This window comes from Typopeltis vanoorti, chromosome 7, assembly GCF_054136105.1.
Source record: "Typopeltis vanoorti isolate ZY-2024b chromosome 7, IOZ_Tvanoo_1.0, whole genome shotgun sequence".
NCBI classification, from domain to species: domain Eukaryota; kingdom Metazoa; phylum Arthropoda; class Arachnida; order Uropygi; family Thelyphonidae; genus Typopeltis; species Typopeltis vanoorti.
The window spans coordinates 142,557,174-142,576,962 of record NC_143555.1 but is presented as its reverse complement, the minus strand read 5'-3'; the positions used below and the strand labels follow the sequence as shown (position 1 = coordinate 142,576,962).

Sequence of the window (19,789 nt, the reverse complement as noted above, 5' to 3'; positions counted from 1 at the left end):
TTGTGCTCCTCTGACAGTTGTTGGGGCACTCAGCACTAGCATACCTTTTTAAAGTCAAGGCCATCATGAATAATTTCATAAATAGTGGATTTACTCAAGTTCACTGCTTGTGCAATTTGCTACAGTTTCACTCATCGGTTTTCGAGAACAATGCCCTTAATGCACAAAATGTTGTCTTCTGTCTTGTTCGATGAAGGCCTGCTTGCCCAACATGGATTTTCAATGTCACAACAGCCAGCTTAAAATTCATTGCACCAAAAAAACACACCTGCTTCTTTGACATCACCTTTTCATCATACACAGCAACCAGTTCAGAGTGAATGTCACTTGGTGAAGTCCCTTTTGATTGCAGAAGACAACTTTACAGACACCTGTTTTGGACCACATTTGTACTATGCTTGTTATCTTGCAACTGAAATTAGCTGTGAGGTGACAGTAGCACCACATTACAATGGCGGTAATTTTGAACATCATTAACAGGTCTATCTTCACACCTCATGTTTTATCTCATTCCCTTTCACCATTATTAAGGGGGAAAAAAAAGCGTTATCTTACTCTTCAGAAATCCCTCGTATATATATACATGCCAGCCTGGTTGGCCGAATGGTTAGCGTATCCGCTCTCCAGCCACAAGGCTGCGGGTTCGAATCCTGCCGTGGACATGAATGTTTGTGGAAATACTAGTGGTGGTGGTGGTTGGCATTAGATGGCATTGGTGTTGCAGTCAGTTGGATTGTGTGGTGGAGACAGAGTTGTAGAGTAGGTACCTGCCCTCAATGAGTCTTTGGACTCCCTGGAAGTCAAATAATAATAATAATATATACATACAATTGCCTAGCTTATAACGTAACTGTCTTTGTGTTAAAATCACAAAAATGCTGCTGATGAGGTTGGTTAGCAGAGCACACATAAATCCTTTGAATAGAATTTCATAATTATTTTTATTATTACACAAGATCTCCACTAGAATATGAAGACTCATCGTGGGAGGCTACTCTACACTACACGATACACACGTTCTAGCATCTACACTACAATTCACTATCTGCAATATCTATCTACCACTCGTTACATAGCATTTTTATAATAAATTTAATTTAATCCTTTATCCAAGTGTAAGCAAACAACGTGGTAAAGATGGATGGACCAAGCTCACATCACTCCTTGTCTTAGTATCTCCCATAATGCAAAGCACATATCCTTGCAGACATGTATAATGCTATGCATTAAGGGAAGGGCCACTACCCAAACCAGTTTCAACCTTTATTGAGGTCTCGTCAGTGGGAGCCAGACCCAGAGGGGGTGATACCAAAGTGGAAGCAATGGAGAAGTCATCTTTACCTATACGAGTTGCCAAAAGGTATCTCACCTTATTATTAAATTATTCTGGATTTAGAGAAAGATGGAGGTTTTTCCCCACATGGTTAGACTATAATAAATTTAGTTTAATTCTTTATCCAAGTGTAAGCAAACAAAGTTTGTGGCTGGCTGAAGTATCTTCAGGATACATTATGGGAGATACTAAGACAAGGAGTGAAGAACTTGGTCCACCTTTACCACAGGTTGCCTCAGTCCTGAAGATACTTCAGGTGCAAACTTTGCTTACACTTGGATAAAGGATTAAACTAAATTTATTATAGTCTAACTAAGTGGTAAAAAACCTCCAACACAGTATTTTTGTCTATTACTTGTATGTTCTCTGATTTGCACTTTGGTGGGATAAGTGAGCTAAGTCAGGACTAACTTATTAACCTCTCATCTCCTCTACAAAGTTAATACTTTTATTATATATAAAGAAAAATACAGCAATCAACTAGAATTTTTATAGGTTTGGAGAGAAATCCAACATATAAAGAGACAGATCATCACCAGTTTCCTCTGATACATACTCTCAAAGATGTTCAAGCTACTATGACAGCAGTACAAATTTTATATTATTATTATTAATATTATATCAACAATTTTCCTTCAAATTAGTCCATTACATGTCAGCACTTCGATACTATCATATCTAACAATTCGTTCTTCTGAGGCACTACTGATTGAATCAATCCACGTAGTAGACCTTGGTCTTCTTACCATTTTGGCATCCAACACCTGTTCGGCTAATCATTTTAATATGCAGATATTAAATGTCATTTTAATAGGATTCTGCCATTAATGCCATCTGTTCAGGCCCCTAATTTTTCTCAGAACTCTAATATCTGTGATCCCTAATATTTGATCAAGTGCTTTATTTCTGATGGAACTTGTAAATGTTTATATTGATATTGCTCTCATACACAAGAGGCTGAAGGACTTATAAGTACATCAGTGCCATGTCTGGGGAGCAGGTGAGAACTCAGAAATGTATGGACTTTTTTTTTAAGAATGAGGTTGTAGTTTTGAAATACTTCTTACAGTGAGCTGTTCCAGAGGACAGAGGTAGATGGAATAAAAGAGAAAAATGAAAAGCAGATTCAGTGTGTTTGCGTTGCACAGTAAAGGTATACTGGGCAGCTGCTGCTCTTGTATTAACAAAAGTGGAGGAATGATGGTTGCCAATTTGGTGTAGTAATAACCATTGAAGTATCTGTAGAACAGACAGAGCTGAAACACTGCATCTGTGAGATAAAGGTTGAAGTGAATCTGTAAGAGAGGAATCATCTATGAGATGAATTGCTCCTCCTACTCCTGACAGCATCAAGAATTTTTGGAGAAGTTTTAGGTGTTTCACCACAAACGTGTCAGCAGTATTCTAAGCATGGATGGATTTGTATATTGTTGAGAGTTTGTTGTGTGTAAAATAGCATCTTGAATGAATGAGAATGCTTAGTTTTTGGATGCTGATTAAACTATTTTCTTTTCTTTTAGTGTTACACGGTGATCAGCATTGATTTTCGAAATTATGGATTTTACAACCATGTTATAAGTAACTCTTTTCATTAACCTGACTTTTCGATCTTCATATCAAGCTCATCATCTGGAGCATACACAAATATGCAAGACAAGCTGAGTTACATTACAAACCATAAGCTAGAGAAACAATGATTTGATCACATGTTATTCTACTGGCATGACCTCTAGAGAAAAAAAAAATTATTTATAAATTACATCCAGCTAGATTTAATTTAAGACAACATGAATAAACATTTTTTTCTTATAGATAGTTTTCTTTCAGTAACAATGATGTCCTATTTTTAGTATTATAACTGTTATTTTTGATTTAGGATCCTGGATTTACTATAGTCCTGTTTATAGTTGTTCTTAGAGAGGAAGGTTCCATAGGTCAAATATATGCCTTCCATATGTATGGGATTTTTAGACCTTCATTATTGTTCAGATTGGGGTGGTTGATAATGATCTCGCAGGCTTCCTTAAATTTGCGTTCATACCATGTTTTGGTGTGATGTAGACATCTAGTGCTTTTCCAGTCAATTCTATGTAAGGTGTTCACAGGGCATGATCAGAAAGGCCAGCTTCACCATAATTATTATATTTAATGTGTTGTTTATGTTCTTTTTGTCTGATAGGAATTGTGCGTCCTGTTTCTCCTATATATGGTGTGTTACAGGTGCAATGAATATGTTATACTCAGGGCCGGTGGAAGTGGGCGGCGCTACAAAGGGGGCACCGCTACCGGGGCACACACAGGCCCGGATCGTTTACAGAGGCGCTTAGATAGAAATTGCATGCTGGTGGAAAAGACCCTAGCGCCGCCACTGGGTATACTCCAGGGTGGGCCAGCGGGGGAAGTGAGTCTTTGGATGAGTTGAGTAAGCTTTTTAATTTTGCAGGGGATTTAAAGGTAGCTTTGAGATTGCATTTTGTAGTACTCTGTTTATTTTGTCTGATGTCCCTTTAATGTAGGGAATTGTTATAGTTTTGTTGTAGTCTGGTTTGTCTTTGTTTTTTTATTGAGGTCTTGTAGAGAATTTTGTTAATATTGTTTTGGCTGCACCCATTTTTTTGGGAAGTATTGCTGATCACTTTAAATTCGTCTTTCAGTGCCTGTTCACTGGAGCAGATATTCAGAGCCCTCATTTTTAGAGTATTGATGACACCTAGTTTTTGTGTTGGGTGGTGGTGGTAGGAGTTTGTGTATATATTGGCCAGTATGTGTCGGTTTTCGGTAAACAGTGAAGGAAAGATTGCCAGAAGGAAGACATGTGACAAGTGTATCTAGAAACGGAAGTGTGTTCTGTTTTTCAATCTCAATTGTTAACTGTATGCGTTTGTGTTGTTTGTTTAGGTGGCTAAAGAATCTGTCTAGTGTCAGGCATCCATGGGACCAGATCACGAAACATCGTCAACATATCTAAGCCAGACTTTGGGTTGTTCTGAAGAGTGTTAGGTTCCTCCCCTTTGAAACCCAAAGTCTGGCTCAGATACGTTGATGATGTTTTCGCGATCTGGTCCCATGGTCGCTAGACACATTCCTTGGCTACCTAAACAAACAACATAAACACATACAGTTCACAATTGAGATTGAAAAACAGAACACTCTTCTGTTTCTAGATACACTTGTCACACTTCTTCCTTCTGGCAATATTTCCTTCACAGTGTACCGAAAACCGACACATACTGGCCAATATATACACAAACTCCTACCACCACCCAACACAAAAACTAGGTGTCATCAATACTCTAAAAATGAGGGCTCTGAATATCTGCTCCAGTGAACAGGCACTGAAAGACGAATTTAAAGTGATAAGCAATACTTTCCAAAAAAATGGGTACAGCTAAAACACTATTATCAAAATTCTCTACAAGAGCTCAATAAAAAACAAAGACAAACCAGACTACAACAAAACTATAACCATACCCTACATTAAAGGGACATCAGACAAAATAAACAGGGTACTACAAAAATACAACCTCAACGCCACCTTTAAAACCCCTGCAAAATTAAAAAGCTTACTCAACTCATCCAAAGACCCGCTCCCCCCGATGGCCCACCCTGGAGTATACCATATTCATTGCACCTGTAGCCTACCATATATATAAGAAAAACAGGACGCACAATTCCTATCAGACAAAAAGAACATAAACAACACATTAAATATAATAATTATGGTTAAGCTGGCCTTTCCAATCCTGCCCTTTAACACCTTACATAGAATTGACTGGAAAAGCACTAGATGTCTACATCATCACACCAAAACATGGTATGAACGCAAATTTAAGGAAGCCTGTGAGACCATTATCAAATACCCAAATCTGAACAATAATGAAGGTCAAATATATGCCTCCCATACTTGATGAGCTTGATATGAATATCGAAATGTTGGGTTAATAAAAAGAGTTGATTACAACACGGTTGTAAAATCCATAATTTCAAAAATGAAAACTATTTTCTAATCTCTTGAAGTGCCAAACCCCTTTCATCTCCTCTCAAGAAACCAAGTGTCTACAAGATCAACTGTGCTACATAGGATAGACAAACAGGTTGGGAGAAATATGTCAATTCTAATATATCAAAGACAAAGAATGAAATTAAACACAAATCAGGACTGGCAACACATACAAGTGAAACCAAACATCAAATACTATGACAGCAAACTAAAATGCTCCACATAGATTACAATTTTTCTCAAGAGTATTCAAGGAATTAGCTGAAATGATCAAATATTCTCAACAGTGCAACATAAAACAAGGGATGATTCCACATCAAGCCTGGTCTTCTGTAACACAACATTACATGCACAGTTACCAGTAGTTCTCAACAGACCACAAACCAGCAAAACATCATAGCAAATGTGTGTTTTCCATGCAAATACCGTTTTTTTTTCTTTTTTTAAATATTTCATTCCATATATTACCTGGTATAACCTTTTTTTTTTTTTTTTTTTTTAGTTTATTCATGTATTTCTCACGATGATGTCAAACACAAGAAATTTCATAAAACTAGTAGAAGGATCGATAAGAATTATTCTATTACATATCTGGTTCTTTCATGTGGAATAATACCAGAACAAACATTTCTGATATATTCCAAAAGTATATAACACACACACACACACACACACACACACACACACACACACACACACACACACAGTCAGGTCTCTTTTTATGCGGTAGATAGGTTCCACAGAAAACTGCATATAAAAAATCACACAAAAAAGACCTAACTTACATTGAAAAATTAGGGATACATTCCATACTTTTCTAAAACCGCATAAAACCAAAGCAATGAATTAGAATAAACCTGAAATCACATAAAAAAGTTTATAAAAATTCAGGAAAAGAATGCCTAAGTTTGTTTTAAAGCATTATTCATTTAATTTTATTGAAAAGTAACCATTTTTTTTTACATTTTGTTATCAGAATATCGTCGCTATTAGACAATATTCGGAAACTTTTGCGAACTGGTGCGAAATCACTTTCATCACCAGAAGAGATAGTCAATGCATCAGATCTGCATGGAAAAGGGCAATTCACAAACAGAATTAGCTTCACCCTCGTGCTGATTTTTTTTTCTGACAATGTAATCAGTGATTAAACTTTGCGATAATGATTTTACTAATTTTTTATACAGCTCATGATATCCAGACATACAGTTCTTCAGCTCACGTTGGAATTTAAAGGCTCGTTCAGAATTTGTGTCATTAACAAGAAAATGATTTCCCAATTTATTGCACAGTTCAAGAACTCGAATTATATTTGCAGTGAAGGGGAGGGGGACAGGTTTTCTTCTGCTTCACTATTGTTTTCTGGATCTTCGACGATATCTAAAGTAAATTGATATCCAATAATATAATCGTCACTTAAGGCATTATCCACAAGCAATTTGCTACATCATTCTGGCTAAATGTATCAAAACCTTCTCCACCAATTTCCTGTGCCAAAGTAATGATTTCAGCTGATAATGTAGATGTTTACATGGTTGCACTGTTTGCAACACATCCAGGCCAAACTGCTTTCCAGCAGGCATTTAAAGTTTGTGGTCTTATTTCAGCGATATCATATGCAACATGATTTAAGCAGTCCAAAATAGAAATTTTTTTTCAAACGTCAGTTACTGTTAACGATTCATTTTCTAGTTTATCCAATATAAATTGAAAAGTGTGCTTAACGTAACATTTTTTAAAAGTAGCAGTTATACCTTGATCTAATGGTTGAATAATGCTTGTTGTATTAGGTGGAAAAAACACTATACCTGCACATTTGGATGTTCTAAATGCGGATGACTTAGTACATTGTCGACAATTAATAAAACTTTAAAATCGAGAGCTCTTTGCTTAATATATGTTTCCACTTCTGGTACCAAGCAATTATTGAACCATTCAGTAAATACAGCAGTTGTTACCCAGGCCTTTGTATTAGCCATCCACTGTACCAGTAGCTGTTTCAGATCTTTGCCTTTTAGAGCACGTGGTCTTAGAGATCAATTTACTAGGAGGGGTTTAAACATTCACTTTCCTGATGCATTGCTACAAAGTAACACCGTTACTTGATCTTTGCTTGCTTTAAACCCACTTGCTTTTTTCTCAGACTTTGTGATGTAAGTTCGACTAGGCATTTTCTTCCAAAACAATTCTGTTTCATCAGCGTTAAACACTTGATCAGGACAATATCCACCATCTTCAATAATTAGGGCTAACTTCTCTTGAAAATTTTTGGCTGCTTCTTCATCCGCTGCTGCAACTTCTGTAATCGTCATGTTATGAAGTGTTTTTAAAAACCCGGTTAACCATCCTTTGCCAGCTGAAAATTCTTTATCAGCCCTGGGAAGCGGAAGTAGACAGCTCCAATTGCTTCCTCTGTTCATAAAACCAAAGCGCTTTTTGTTTAATTAAATAACCACTTATAGGAATTCTTCTTTGAGTTAATTCTTCAATCCAAATTACGAGCGCTTGTTCCGTTTTTTCTAATAAACCATCTCTTGAATACGATAATTTGGCACTTAGTTTTGTGCCAGAAATGACAGATTTTCTTATTGTGACTTCATTCTTTTTAATTGCTCTTATAGTAGATTCACCTAAATTAAAATGTTTACCAATCGCCATAGATCCCTCTCCTTTGCTAAGCGATCTACACTTGCAATTTTCATTTCCAAAGAAATTGCTTTTCTTTGGTGCTTTTTTTCCCTCCATTAGGCCGAATGAAATCTTTAAAATAAAAATTAGCAAAATTTAGACTTTCAATAAGGAAAAGACAAACACTTACTCACATGCAAAATTAAACTAGTGCTGCAACACGCTGTTCATTATATACAACAGTATATAAGTTTTGAAGTTATGCACCGCATAACTTCAAATCCGCATAAAAAAAGAAATCAAATTCAAATCCGCATAAAAAGAAAATATAAATACAAACATCATCTGATATTCTGTTAACATTTAAATGTTTATGATTCTGATTTATTACAAGAATCTCAGTTCCACTTAAAAATATATTTTCTAATAAAGACAATTAAGAAAAAAATAATTACTTAATAATAAATAAGAACTACTTAAAATTTGCTAGTTATAATGTAAACTACCTCTGCTTCTTGTTGAACTTGACGACACTTGTACTGACTAATTAGTCGATCTGCCTGTTGTAATGCTACTGATTTAGCTTCCACCAGATCTTGTAGCTGCTGTTCTTTAACCTGCATTTCAGAGTTTCTTGTCAAAAATATTTTATTGCAAATCAGAAATATTACTGATAAGACCTTAGTTTTAATTGATATGAATAAAAAAGTGTCACTATATCAGCTTATAAAACTATATAATTAACTCTCATTGAAGCAAACACTGTTATAGGCTACTGAATTAAATTCTAAAGGAAGTTCACCATGGAAAACTTACACCAGAACAAATCATTTGTATGATTCCGATGATCTGGCTACAGACTGCTACCGTATTTGCTGGTTTGTATATATTTATTCACAAAAGGATATACACTGTTACTAGCCTCTTGTCAAAAGTTTTTCTTTCATCACATCTGATATGTACAGCTCATACATTTTGCTCATTCAAACACTCTTAAATGCATTATTTCATACCAGATCTTTATTCAAATTTTTTTTCTGACATTTTTGATTCAAACATCTTTCCTGGGGTGCTTAAGGGTCAAAGCTGTATAACGGAGAGGAGACCTCCACGTAGCCTTTAAAGGAATGCGGAGAACCGACCAGGTCTTCTGACCTAATGTCCAATCCTCACCTTCTTGTGGTGCACCCTCTTGTGTATCTACTTTGATACTGAACGAACGAGGATGGGCTGGCAATTTTGGGATTTAGCCGACCAAATTGTATTCTTATTGGTTAAACCAAAATAAAAAATGACGGTACAACATGACAAAATTTCATGCCGGCTGGGGCGTCGCCCGGTTAAACAAGGCCCCCATTGTTTTCGCCACGGAACCAGGGCGAACAGCGAAAAGTCAGCTATTGGAACAAATCTGAAAACAAACCCCAACTCAACATCACCAGTGTTAAAGATCGGTACTATCAACGTAAGAAGCCTGAATGGCAAAAAAAAGGAGCTAGTGGAGGAATTAGATAACTACCAGATCGACATAATAGGGGTGACTGAAACAAAAAAGACAAAAACTGGTGAGATCTTTCTGAGCAATAAATACAAAATGTTATATTCAGGCAATGACAATCAAGGAAAATAAGGAGTAGCCATACTATTCAACACAAAATATGAGGCTCATCTTCTTGAATGGCAGGCAGTGTCAAGTAGAGTGATTTGGGCAAATATGAGAATGGGGAACTGGACAATGAGACTTATTTGTGCCTATGGTCCCACAGAAGGTTCTACTAAGGTAGAAGTGGAGGAATTTTTTGATTCTTTAGAAAAAGCAACTGACACAATGAAAAAGGAAAAGTTGGTCCTTGTTGGGGATCTAAATAGCAGAGTAGGAAACGAATGTGAGACATATAAAAATATTTCGGGAAATTTGGAGAAAAGAGCAAAGCTAATAATAATGGCAAATATCTGTTGGATTTCTGCTCAGGACATGGACTGGTTATTACTAACATCATGTTCCAACATAAAAATGTTGGAACATGGAGAGAAGAGGCTAGGAATAAGAAAAGTCTCATTGACTATGTTATTGTTGATAGTGATAGTTTTCTCCCTGGTGCAGGACACCAAAGTGTACAGAGGATTTGAAATTGGAAGTGATCACTATTTAGTCTTGAGCAGGATAAAATTGAATTTCATATTGAAAAGAATAACATTTAAGAAAGTTTTAAAGCGAATAAAAGTTGAGCAGCTCTCAGATGTGAACTGTAGAATAAAATACAGAAAGATTATTGAAAGGAATATGAAAGAGTTTGAGAACAGTTTGAGAAAATCTTGGAGATTCAGTGGCAAACTCTGAAGAAAACATTGATTGATTCTGCCAGAGAGGCATATGGTTAGGTTGTGTGGAAGGATAAAAAAATCAGAACTCCCTGATGGACACAGGAAGTTAAAGAGGCAGTGAAGGAAAAGCAGAAAGCATATCAAAAGTTCCTGGCAAATAAGTCAGCTTTTACTCTTACAGAATACAGAGACAAATGTAAGAAAGCTAAAGAGTGTGTAAAACTAGCTAAACAAAAGTCATGGGAGGACTTTGGCAAGAATATAGAAAATAAATATCAAGAAGGTGGCAAAATATTCTGGAGGTTGTTGAAGAAGCTTAGGAATGGAGGAAAGAGTGCTGTAAAAGGAGTTAGAGATGATAAAGGTGACACGAAAACTGGAGAAAAAGATATCCTTGAAGTATGGAGTAATTACTTTGAAAAACTGCTAAACGAAACAAGCAGTGATGACAGCACAGTGGTAAAAAACACTGACCAGGCATGCAAGCAGGAATACATATCCATACTTGAAGTAGAAAAAGCCATCAAAGGCTTGAAATGTGGAAAGGCAGCAATAGCAGATGATATTCGACCAGAAATGCTGAAGTATGGTGGTATAAAAGTCTTACAGTGGCTGCACTGCATAGTTCAGAAGGCCTGGACAGAGGGAAGAATTCCCGATGATTGGAGTAGAGCTGTAATAGTACCCATATATAAAAAGGGAAATAAAACTGAATGTGAGAATTACAGAGGTATTTCCCTACTGAGTGTTCCTGGCAAGATCTATGCAAGTATACTTGAGAAACGGTTGAGAAGAATTGTGGAAGAAAATCTTGGTGAAGAACAAGCTGGATTCAGGCCAAATAGAGGCTGTCAGGATCAGATCTTCACTTTACGACAAATAATCGAGAAAGCATGGGAATATAACAAAGATCTGTATTTAAGTTTTGTCGATCTGGAAAAGGCATATGACAAGGTGCCAAGAGAGAAGCTATTCAATATTCTGCAGTTATATGGTGTCAATGGGGCATTATATCAAGCAATACTTAGTCTTTATTTGAGTTGTAAGTCAGCAGTTAGAATTGAAGGAAGTACAGGAAGATGGTTTAATGTTAAATCTGGTGTGAGACAAGGATGTACATTATCCCCTCTGTTATTCATTATCTATATGGATCACATTATGAAGGAAAGTGGTATTAAACTTGATATCAAAATTGGAGATGTTAATGTCAGCTCTTTGCTTTATGCGGATACTCCTAAATAAATCCGCTACAAGTCTACAAGACTCACTGACTAAATTGAATAACTGTTGTAACAGATATGGTATGAAGGTCAGCAATACAATGAAAATAGGCAGAATCATTGAAAATGTCAGCTGTGTTGTGAATGGAGAACCTATGGAACATGTAAAACATTTCAGCTACTTAGGCACGATTTTTAGTGAAGATGGTAAATTAAATATAGAAATAGACAACAGCATCAACAAAGCTGGTATGGTAGGAAGTCAACTGAATAAATTTAGAATAAGAGAGAAATTAGTTGGAACAGTAAATTAGCTGTATACAAGACAGTGTTCAAACCAGTTTTAACCTATGGATCTGAGAGCTGGGTTAGAAGTAAAACACTTGACCAAAGACTAGAGACCGCAGATATGAGAGTCCTAAGAAAAATTAGAGGCATGAACAGATGGCATCAATGGCAATACTACAATACAAATATTACAAACGAGGATATTAGGAAAGAACTTGACATTGTCAGCATCCAGGAATGCGTTAGCAGAGCTAATCTCAGGTGGTATGGTCACCTAAACAGAATGGGTGAGGAAAGATTAGCAAAACAAGTGTTCTCTGCCTGGATGGCAACAAAACGACCCAAAGGAAGACCAAGATATAGGTGGATTGATACGGTACAAAGTGCCTAAAACGATAGAAATATAAGATCTGATAATGTTTTAGTCTTGACAAGTAACAGACTGATTTGGAGGAAAATTGTAGATAGGAAGTTAGTAATGATGTAATTTTTTCATATAGTACTGTCATATCCTGTACACCCCTTGAGGGTACATGGCAGGAATTTGATGATGATGAACATCTTTCCTATAGGGATGCTTAAAGGTAAAATCTGTATAACTGAGAGGAGACCGCCACATAGCCTTTAAATGAATGCGGAGAACCGACCAGGGCTTCTGACCTAACGTCCAATCCTCACCTTCTCGTGATGCACCCTCTTGGGTATCTACTTGGATACTGAATGAACGAGGATGGGCTGGCAATTTGGGATTTAGCTGACCAAATTGTATTCTTATTGGTTAAACCAAAATAAAAAATGATGTTAGAACATGACAAAATTTCATTCTGGTTGGGGCGTCGCCTGGTTAAACAAGGCCCCCATTGTTTTCGCCAGGGAATCAGGGCGAACAGCGAAAAGTCAGCTACTGGAACAAATCTGAAAATACACCACAACTCAACATCACCAGAGTTAAAGATCGGTACTATCAACATAAGAAGCCTGAATGGCAAAGAAATGGAGCTAGCTGAGGAATTAGATAAGTACCAGATCGACATAATAGGGGTGACTGAAACAAAAAAAGACAAAATCTGGTGAGATCTTTCTGAGCAATAAATACAAAATGTTATATTCAGGCAATGACAATCAAGTTAAAGAAGGAGTAGCCATAGTACTCAACACAAAATACGAGGCTAATCTTCTTGAATGGCAGTCGGTCCCAAGTAGAGTAATGTGGGCAAATATGAGAATGGGGAACTGGACAATGAGACTTCTTTGTGCCTATGGTCCCACAGAAGGTTCTACTAAGGTAGAAGTGGAGGAATTTTTTGATGCTTTAGAAAAAGCAACTGACACAACGAAAAAGGAAAAGTTGGTCCTTGTTGGGGATCTAAATAGCAGAGTAGGAAATGATTGTGAGACACAAAAATATTTTGGGAAAATTTGGAGAAAAGAGCAAAGCTAATAATAATGGCAAATATTTGTTGGATTTCTGCTCAGGACATGGACTGGTTATTAATAACACCATGTTAAAGCATAAAAATATGCACAAATTCACATGGAGAGAAGAGGCAAGGAATAAGAAAAGACTCATTGACTATGTTATTGTTGATAGTGATGTTTTCTCCCTGGTGCAGGACACCAGAGTGTACAGAGGATTTGAAATTGGAAGTGATCACTATTTAGTCTTGAGCAGGATAAAATTGAATTTCATATTGAAAGAAATTACATGTAAGAAAGTTTTAAAGCAAATAACAGTTGAACAGCTTTCAGATGTGAACTGTAGACTAAAATACACAAAGATTATTGAAGGAAAAATGAAAGAGTTTGAGAACAGGAACCAAACCATGGAGATTCAGTGGCAAGCCTTGAAGAAAACCCTGATCAATTCAGCTAGAGGCATGTGGTGATTTTGTCTACAAGGATAGAAAAATTAGAACTCCATGGTGGACACAGGAAGTTAAAGAGGCAGTGAAGGAAAAGAAGAAAGCATATCAAAAATTCCTGTCAAATAAGTCAGCTTGTGCTCTTAAAGAATACAGAGACAAATGTAAGAAAGCTAAACAGTATGTAAAACTAGCTAAACAAAAGTCATGGGAGGACTTTGGCAAGAACATAGAAAATAAATATCAATAAGGTGGCAAAATATTCTGGAGGTTGTTGAAGAAGCTTAGGAATGGAGGAAAGAGTGCTGTAAAAGGAGTTAGAGATGATAAAGGTGACATGAAAACGGGAGAAAAAGATATCCTTGAAGTATGGATATCTTTTTAGAAAAGATTAGGAAAAAAAATATTAGGAAAGAACTTGACAATGTCAAGTTCTTTCCTAATATCCTCGTTTTGAATATGATATTGCCATTGATGCCATCTGTTCACACCTCTAATCTTTCTCAGGACTTTCATATCTGCAGTCTCTAGTCTTTGGTCAAGTGTTTTACTCCTAACCCAGCTCTCAGATCCATAAGTTAAAACTGGTTTGAACACTCTTGTATACAGCTAATTTAGTGTTCCGACTAATTTCTCTCTTATTCCATATGAATTTATTCAATTGACTTCCCACCATACCAGCTTTGCTGATTCCGTTGTCTATTTCCATACTTAATTAACCATCTTCACTAAAACTCATACCTAAGTAGCTGAAATGTTTTACTTGTTCTATAGGTTCTCCATTCACAATGCAGTTGATATTTTCAACATCTGCCTATTTTCATTGTTTTGTCTTGTTACTGCTGACCTTCATAGCAAATCTATTACAACATCTATTCAATTTAGTCAGGGAATCTTACAGACTTGTAGCGGATTTATTTAGAAGTATAACATCATCTGTAAAGCAAAGAGCTGACATTAACATCTCCAATTTTGATATCAGGTTTAATACCACTTTCCTTTATAATGTGATCCATATAGATAACGAATAACAGAGGGAATACTGTACATCCTTGTCTGACACTAGATTTAAGATTAAATTCATGTTACTGAACTGAATTCATGTACTTCCTTCAATTCTAACTGCTTACTTACAACTCAAATAAAGACTATTGCTTGATATAATGCCCCATTGACACCATATAACTGTAGCGTATTGAAAAGCTTCTCTCTTGGCACCTTGTCATATGCCTTTTCCAAATCAACAAAACTTAAATACAGATCTGTGTTATATTCCCATGATTTCTCCCCTATTTGTCATAAAGCGAAGATCTGATCCTGACAGCCTCTATTTGACCTGAATTTAGCTTGTTCTTCACCAAGCTTTTCTTCCACAATTCTTCTCAACCGTTTCTCAAGTATATTTGCATATATCTTACCAGGAACACTCAGTAGGGAAATACCTCTGTAATTCTCACATTCAGTTTTATTTCATATAGTTAGCGAATTTAATCATGTACCTCAATCTAATCATCTATTGTTGTTATAATACTGATTGCAGGGATTTCTTAGAATGCTATTACAAAGTTGAAACCTTTACTAAGGACCCAGAGAGATGGTGCACTGCGAGTTATTGAAGATAAGTTGACTATACTTCTTTCAGTTTGCAGAGATGTGTTTGTTCTTTTGTCTAAATAAGATCATATTTCTTCATGCAGTTAGTTCTATTTCATATACAAGTACACAGACACAATCTTTTATACACAAACACAAAAACTAATAACCTTTTCCTTTCTTAACCTAGAACAGTATGAATCATAAAAATTCTAACTGTAGCAAGAATAACACTTTAAACAAATTTAATTAATTATTTTATGTCCATGGTATCAATATTACAAATATAGAACTGAATAAAGGTAATACTTACAGATAGAGCTGATATTTTATGTTCATACATATCCATAATTTCTGAAGACTTCAATTCTTTTATCTGAAGGGAAAAAAAAAAAAAGGTTGTTTATCAAGTCAATAAATGAGTACTGATATAGAAAGTTTTTTACCTTGGGTATAATATATGTTAAAGATGCCAAACTATTTTAAACATGGTTTTACTCCATTTCTCAAGTAAGCAAACAGACAAATAAGTCAAGTTTGTATCTGCACATAGTGCAAGTCTAGGTGACCTGCAAAATAATGCACGTCTAGGCAACTCGTGGTAAAGGTAGAATAAGCTCTGATCACTATTCTTAATATTTACCCTTAATGCAAAGCCCATCTCCCTGAGGAGATGTATGATGCTATGCATTAAAGGCAAGGGGCCACTACCCAGACCGGTTTCGACCTTTATTGAGGTCTCATCAGTGGGAGCCAGGCTTAGAAATACTGATATATCAATATCTCTTCCTGGTTATATATAAGATGGAAATATAATATTTGGAAACAAATGTAGTAGTTGTCCCTTATCTGCAGGGGATACATTCCAAGACACCCCATGGATAGTACTGAATCATATATACTGTGTTTTTTTCCATATACATACATACCTATGAAAAATTTTAATTTATAAATTAGGCACAGTAAGAGCTTAACAACAATAACTAATAATAAAATAGAATAATTATAACAACATACTGTAATAAAGTTATCTGAATGTGAATGGAATCTTAGCAACCTCGGTACGTTTTTATTATTATTATTTTATAAAGTCAAGAACTTTCATCTTTTTCACTTAAAAAGAAGCACTTTATGGCTTCTCTCTGGCATGTCAGAATTGTCAGCATCACTACTCTTGCACTTTGGAGCCATTATTAAGTAAATTAAGGGTTACTTGAACACAAGAACTGCAATACCATAACAGCCAATCTAATAACCAAGAACTACTCAGGACGGTGCACAATTCCTGATTTCCGAAAGGTGTGTGTAGCTTATTCCACCTTTGCAAAGAGTTGCCCTGATGTTAGACTATCTCTGAGATCAGTAAAAGCAAACTTTGTTTGTTTATACTTGGATAAAGGAGTAAACTAAATATATAATTTATAGTCTAACCAAGTGAAAATAACATCCAACATCTTTCTCTAATCCAGAGTAATACCTTTTGGCAACTCATACATAGAAATGTGACTTTTGCATTGCTTCAACCTTGGTATCACCTCTGGGTCTGGCTCCTACTGAAAAGACCTCAATAAAGGTTGAAACCGGTCTGGGTAGTGGTGACCCTTCCCATAATGCATAGCATTATATGTGTCTGCAAGGAGATGTGCTTTGCATTATGAGAAACTAAGGCAAGTGATGTGAAGTCAGTCCACCTTTGTCACAAGTTTCCCCAGTCCTGAAGATACTTCAGGTGTAAACTTTGTTTGCTTACACTTTGATAAAGGATTAAACTAAATATATAATTTATAGTGAAAAAACTTCTAAGAAGTAATTTTGTAGATCTGTAGAAGAGATATAATGCAGAAACTTAGTATATAACATGATGGCTGGAGAGAGTATGTCCAAAGAAGTTCTCAATTAGCTAAATCCATCTCTTCTGGACAGTATCAAATATTAGTAGTTATTTTGTGAGCCACTCTAAATATGAGAGCAGTATTTCAGGGTTGGATGGATTTGAGATTTGTACAGAGTTAGTAGCTGGACAGATGAAAGTTTTCAGTTTGAGAGGGGAAAAAAAAAAAAAAACAGATTATTTTTGGAAACCAAGGATGGCTTGAGAACAGAAATCTGGTCTTGATGAGTGATGAGCATTATTATCCTGGCATGGACATGGATATTTGTGATTGTCTGTGAAAATACCAGTGGTGAGCTTTATATACTTTATATACTTTTCTATCTACTTTACTTCTTAATTAAGGCTAAGTCAGATATTGTATCAAGCATCTTGAGAATCAGATAACATTAACAAAACAAGTTCTTCAAAAAAACAAGACATTCAATTCACATATAGCCGCCAGTTAACAATTAGTCTCTTTCTTTCTATTTACGATTTCTAGACACAAACAAAACGAGGGCTTACTTGTTAACAATTTCCCGAGAGGAAAGTTCGATTCCTTAATGATACACATAGACACATCTATCAGGTCAAATCCTCGATGGTCTTCCTTCGAATTATGCACTGGAGTTCTGCTGTGGCTATCCGCAGCCTAGAGCGAGTGGGCAGCAGAAGTACATCAGGCATCGGCGGTGGGAAAAACAACCATTCTTCAACTCTGGAAGGGGCCCTCGTAGTTGCTGTGCTAAAGTCCAGGAAAGGTCAGCCACAGGTCAAAAAAGCCCTGAACCACGTGCTGTATTGCCCTTTTATTCAAATCACAGTTCTTTGTTCTCAATTCAGAACATTCCAGGATTAGCCACGAGCAATGAATGAACCTACGTCATCGCAGGCCGTTTGACCTTACGATCTTTTTGGTGCTTGACGCTAATCCGACTTATGTCTTTTTAAGCTCTTAGTAACATTTCTTTAGTGCAGGTGCACTTTTAACAGCATATACATCTTTACAATTCTTTTATTATTGCAACTACTTAGTACATTATTTTATTTTATTATTCTAGACAAAAATTCTAATTGTAAAATAATTAGCGAAAATCCGTTAAACAAAACTTATTTCTCGCAATATTTTACAAGCATACAATGGCAATCCATTCCAATCACGCACCACCCTATGAGAGAAAAATCTAGTCCTCACACCCTTCTTAGTGGCATTCATTCTCAGCTTCCAAGGATTATCCTTTTCTCCACCCTCCATAAATTGAAAAATTCCATCAACTGAAATCCTGCATGATCCTTTCAGAAGTTTGTAAGTCTCAATCATATCACCCCTCTTCCTCCTGTTTGCTAGTGTCTGCAGTCCACAAATTTTTAATGTCTTCAAAATCAGTATTCCATAATCCTGATATCATTTTTAACTCTCCTTTGCACTCTCTCCAATATATCAGAATCACAACAGAAACCAGGAGACTAGACCTGTGCACAATAGTTCCAAGTGAGGTCTTATCGATGCCTTGTAAAGAGGCAAAATGACATCCTTATCTTTACATGTGAACATTCATTTCAGCATTGCAATTATCTTTTAAGTTGTATTTGCAATCTTTGCTACATGGCCCAAAACTTCAACTTCCTCTCTACTAACACTCCAAGATCCCTAGCCTCATCAGTTTCTTCAAGCATAATCCCACCAATATAATATGACACCGGATATCTAGTTCAACGGTAACATTATATAGAATGTGAGCAAGTTGCTAAAGCATGACCTTCTCTTAGTAAACTCATGTTGCTCATTGCAAAGTAGAGATTCACTATTAACCCATTTCTGAATGTGAGCCCTAACCAATTTTTCCAAAATCTTCACCACCACTCCTGAAATACTAACTGGTTGATAGGTGGATACATCAGTCTTTACACCACCCTAGTGCAATGGAATTACCATACATTCTTTTTCCATTCCTGTGGAATCTTTACTGTTCTGAAACTCATATTAAACAGCCTGGTCAAAGGAATGGCCAGTTCAGTTGAACACTCTTTTCGCACACGTGTTGATATCCCATCAATCCCTATTGCTGAATTCTTATTCAGTTTGTGCAATAGCTCTAATACCTTCTTTTCATACACCTGAACTTCTTCATCCAGTGAAGAGGTAGCAGTGAATTCAATGTTGAATACACCAGGTTGATAGCTTTTAACAAAATGGACTCATTAGTTGAACAAACCTCTTCTGCATCTGTAACCATCACACCATCTGCATTTAGAAGAGTTATTCTTTCATATTTATTCTTTCTTTTACTTGCAGCATATTGATAGAATTCTTGTAGGTTGTCTTTAGCAGTTTCTTTCATACTCAGACTTTGCTTTCCGTATAACAGTTGTGACTATTCTAGCCTGCTGCTTATAATTTTCATAATGCACATCATCCTTACTCGGTATTCCTTCCACATCATCCTTTTCTTATGAATCCCTTGCTTAATAAGATTACACACCCATTTGACTCATACTCTATTTATTCTTCGAACTCTTGGGACACATTCTGATATGACATCATTTAAGTATTGTTTAAATGCTTCTCATGCACCATTGATATTCTTCCCATCCATGAACTAATCCCATTCCACTGAACTCAGTATACTCCACAGTTGGTAATAATTTTCCACTTTGTAGTTCAGC

At 36.1% G+C, this 19,789-nt stretch overlaps 1 protein-coding gene across 3 annotated transcripts in view; it reads right to left on the bottom strand.

Moving 5' to 3' along the window:
* LOC150105143 (protein CIP2A homolog) overlaps window positions 1–19,789 on the bottom strand; it is a 251,661-nt gene that overhangs the window by 62,156 nt on the left and 169,716 nt on the right. For all 3 annotated transcript variants that reach the window (XM_090396177.1, XM_090396179.1, XM_090396178.1), the window contains exons 16-17: window positions 15,563–15,625; window positions 8,468–8,578 (exon numbers count right to left, since the gene is read on the bottom strand). In XM_090396177.1, the coding sequence (XP_090252303.1) occupies window positions 8,468–8,578; window positions 15,563–15,625 (174 nt within the window). The remainder of the gene's footprint in view (window positions 1–8,467; window positions 8,579–15,562; window positions 15,626–19,789) is intronic.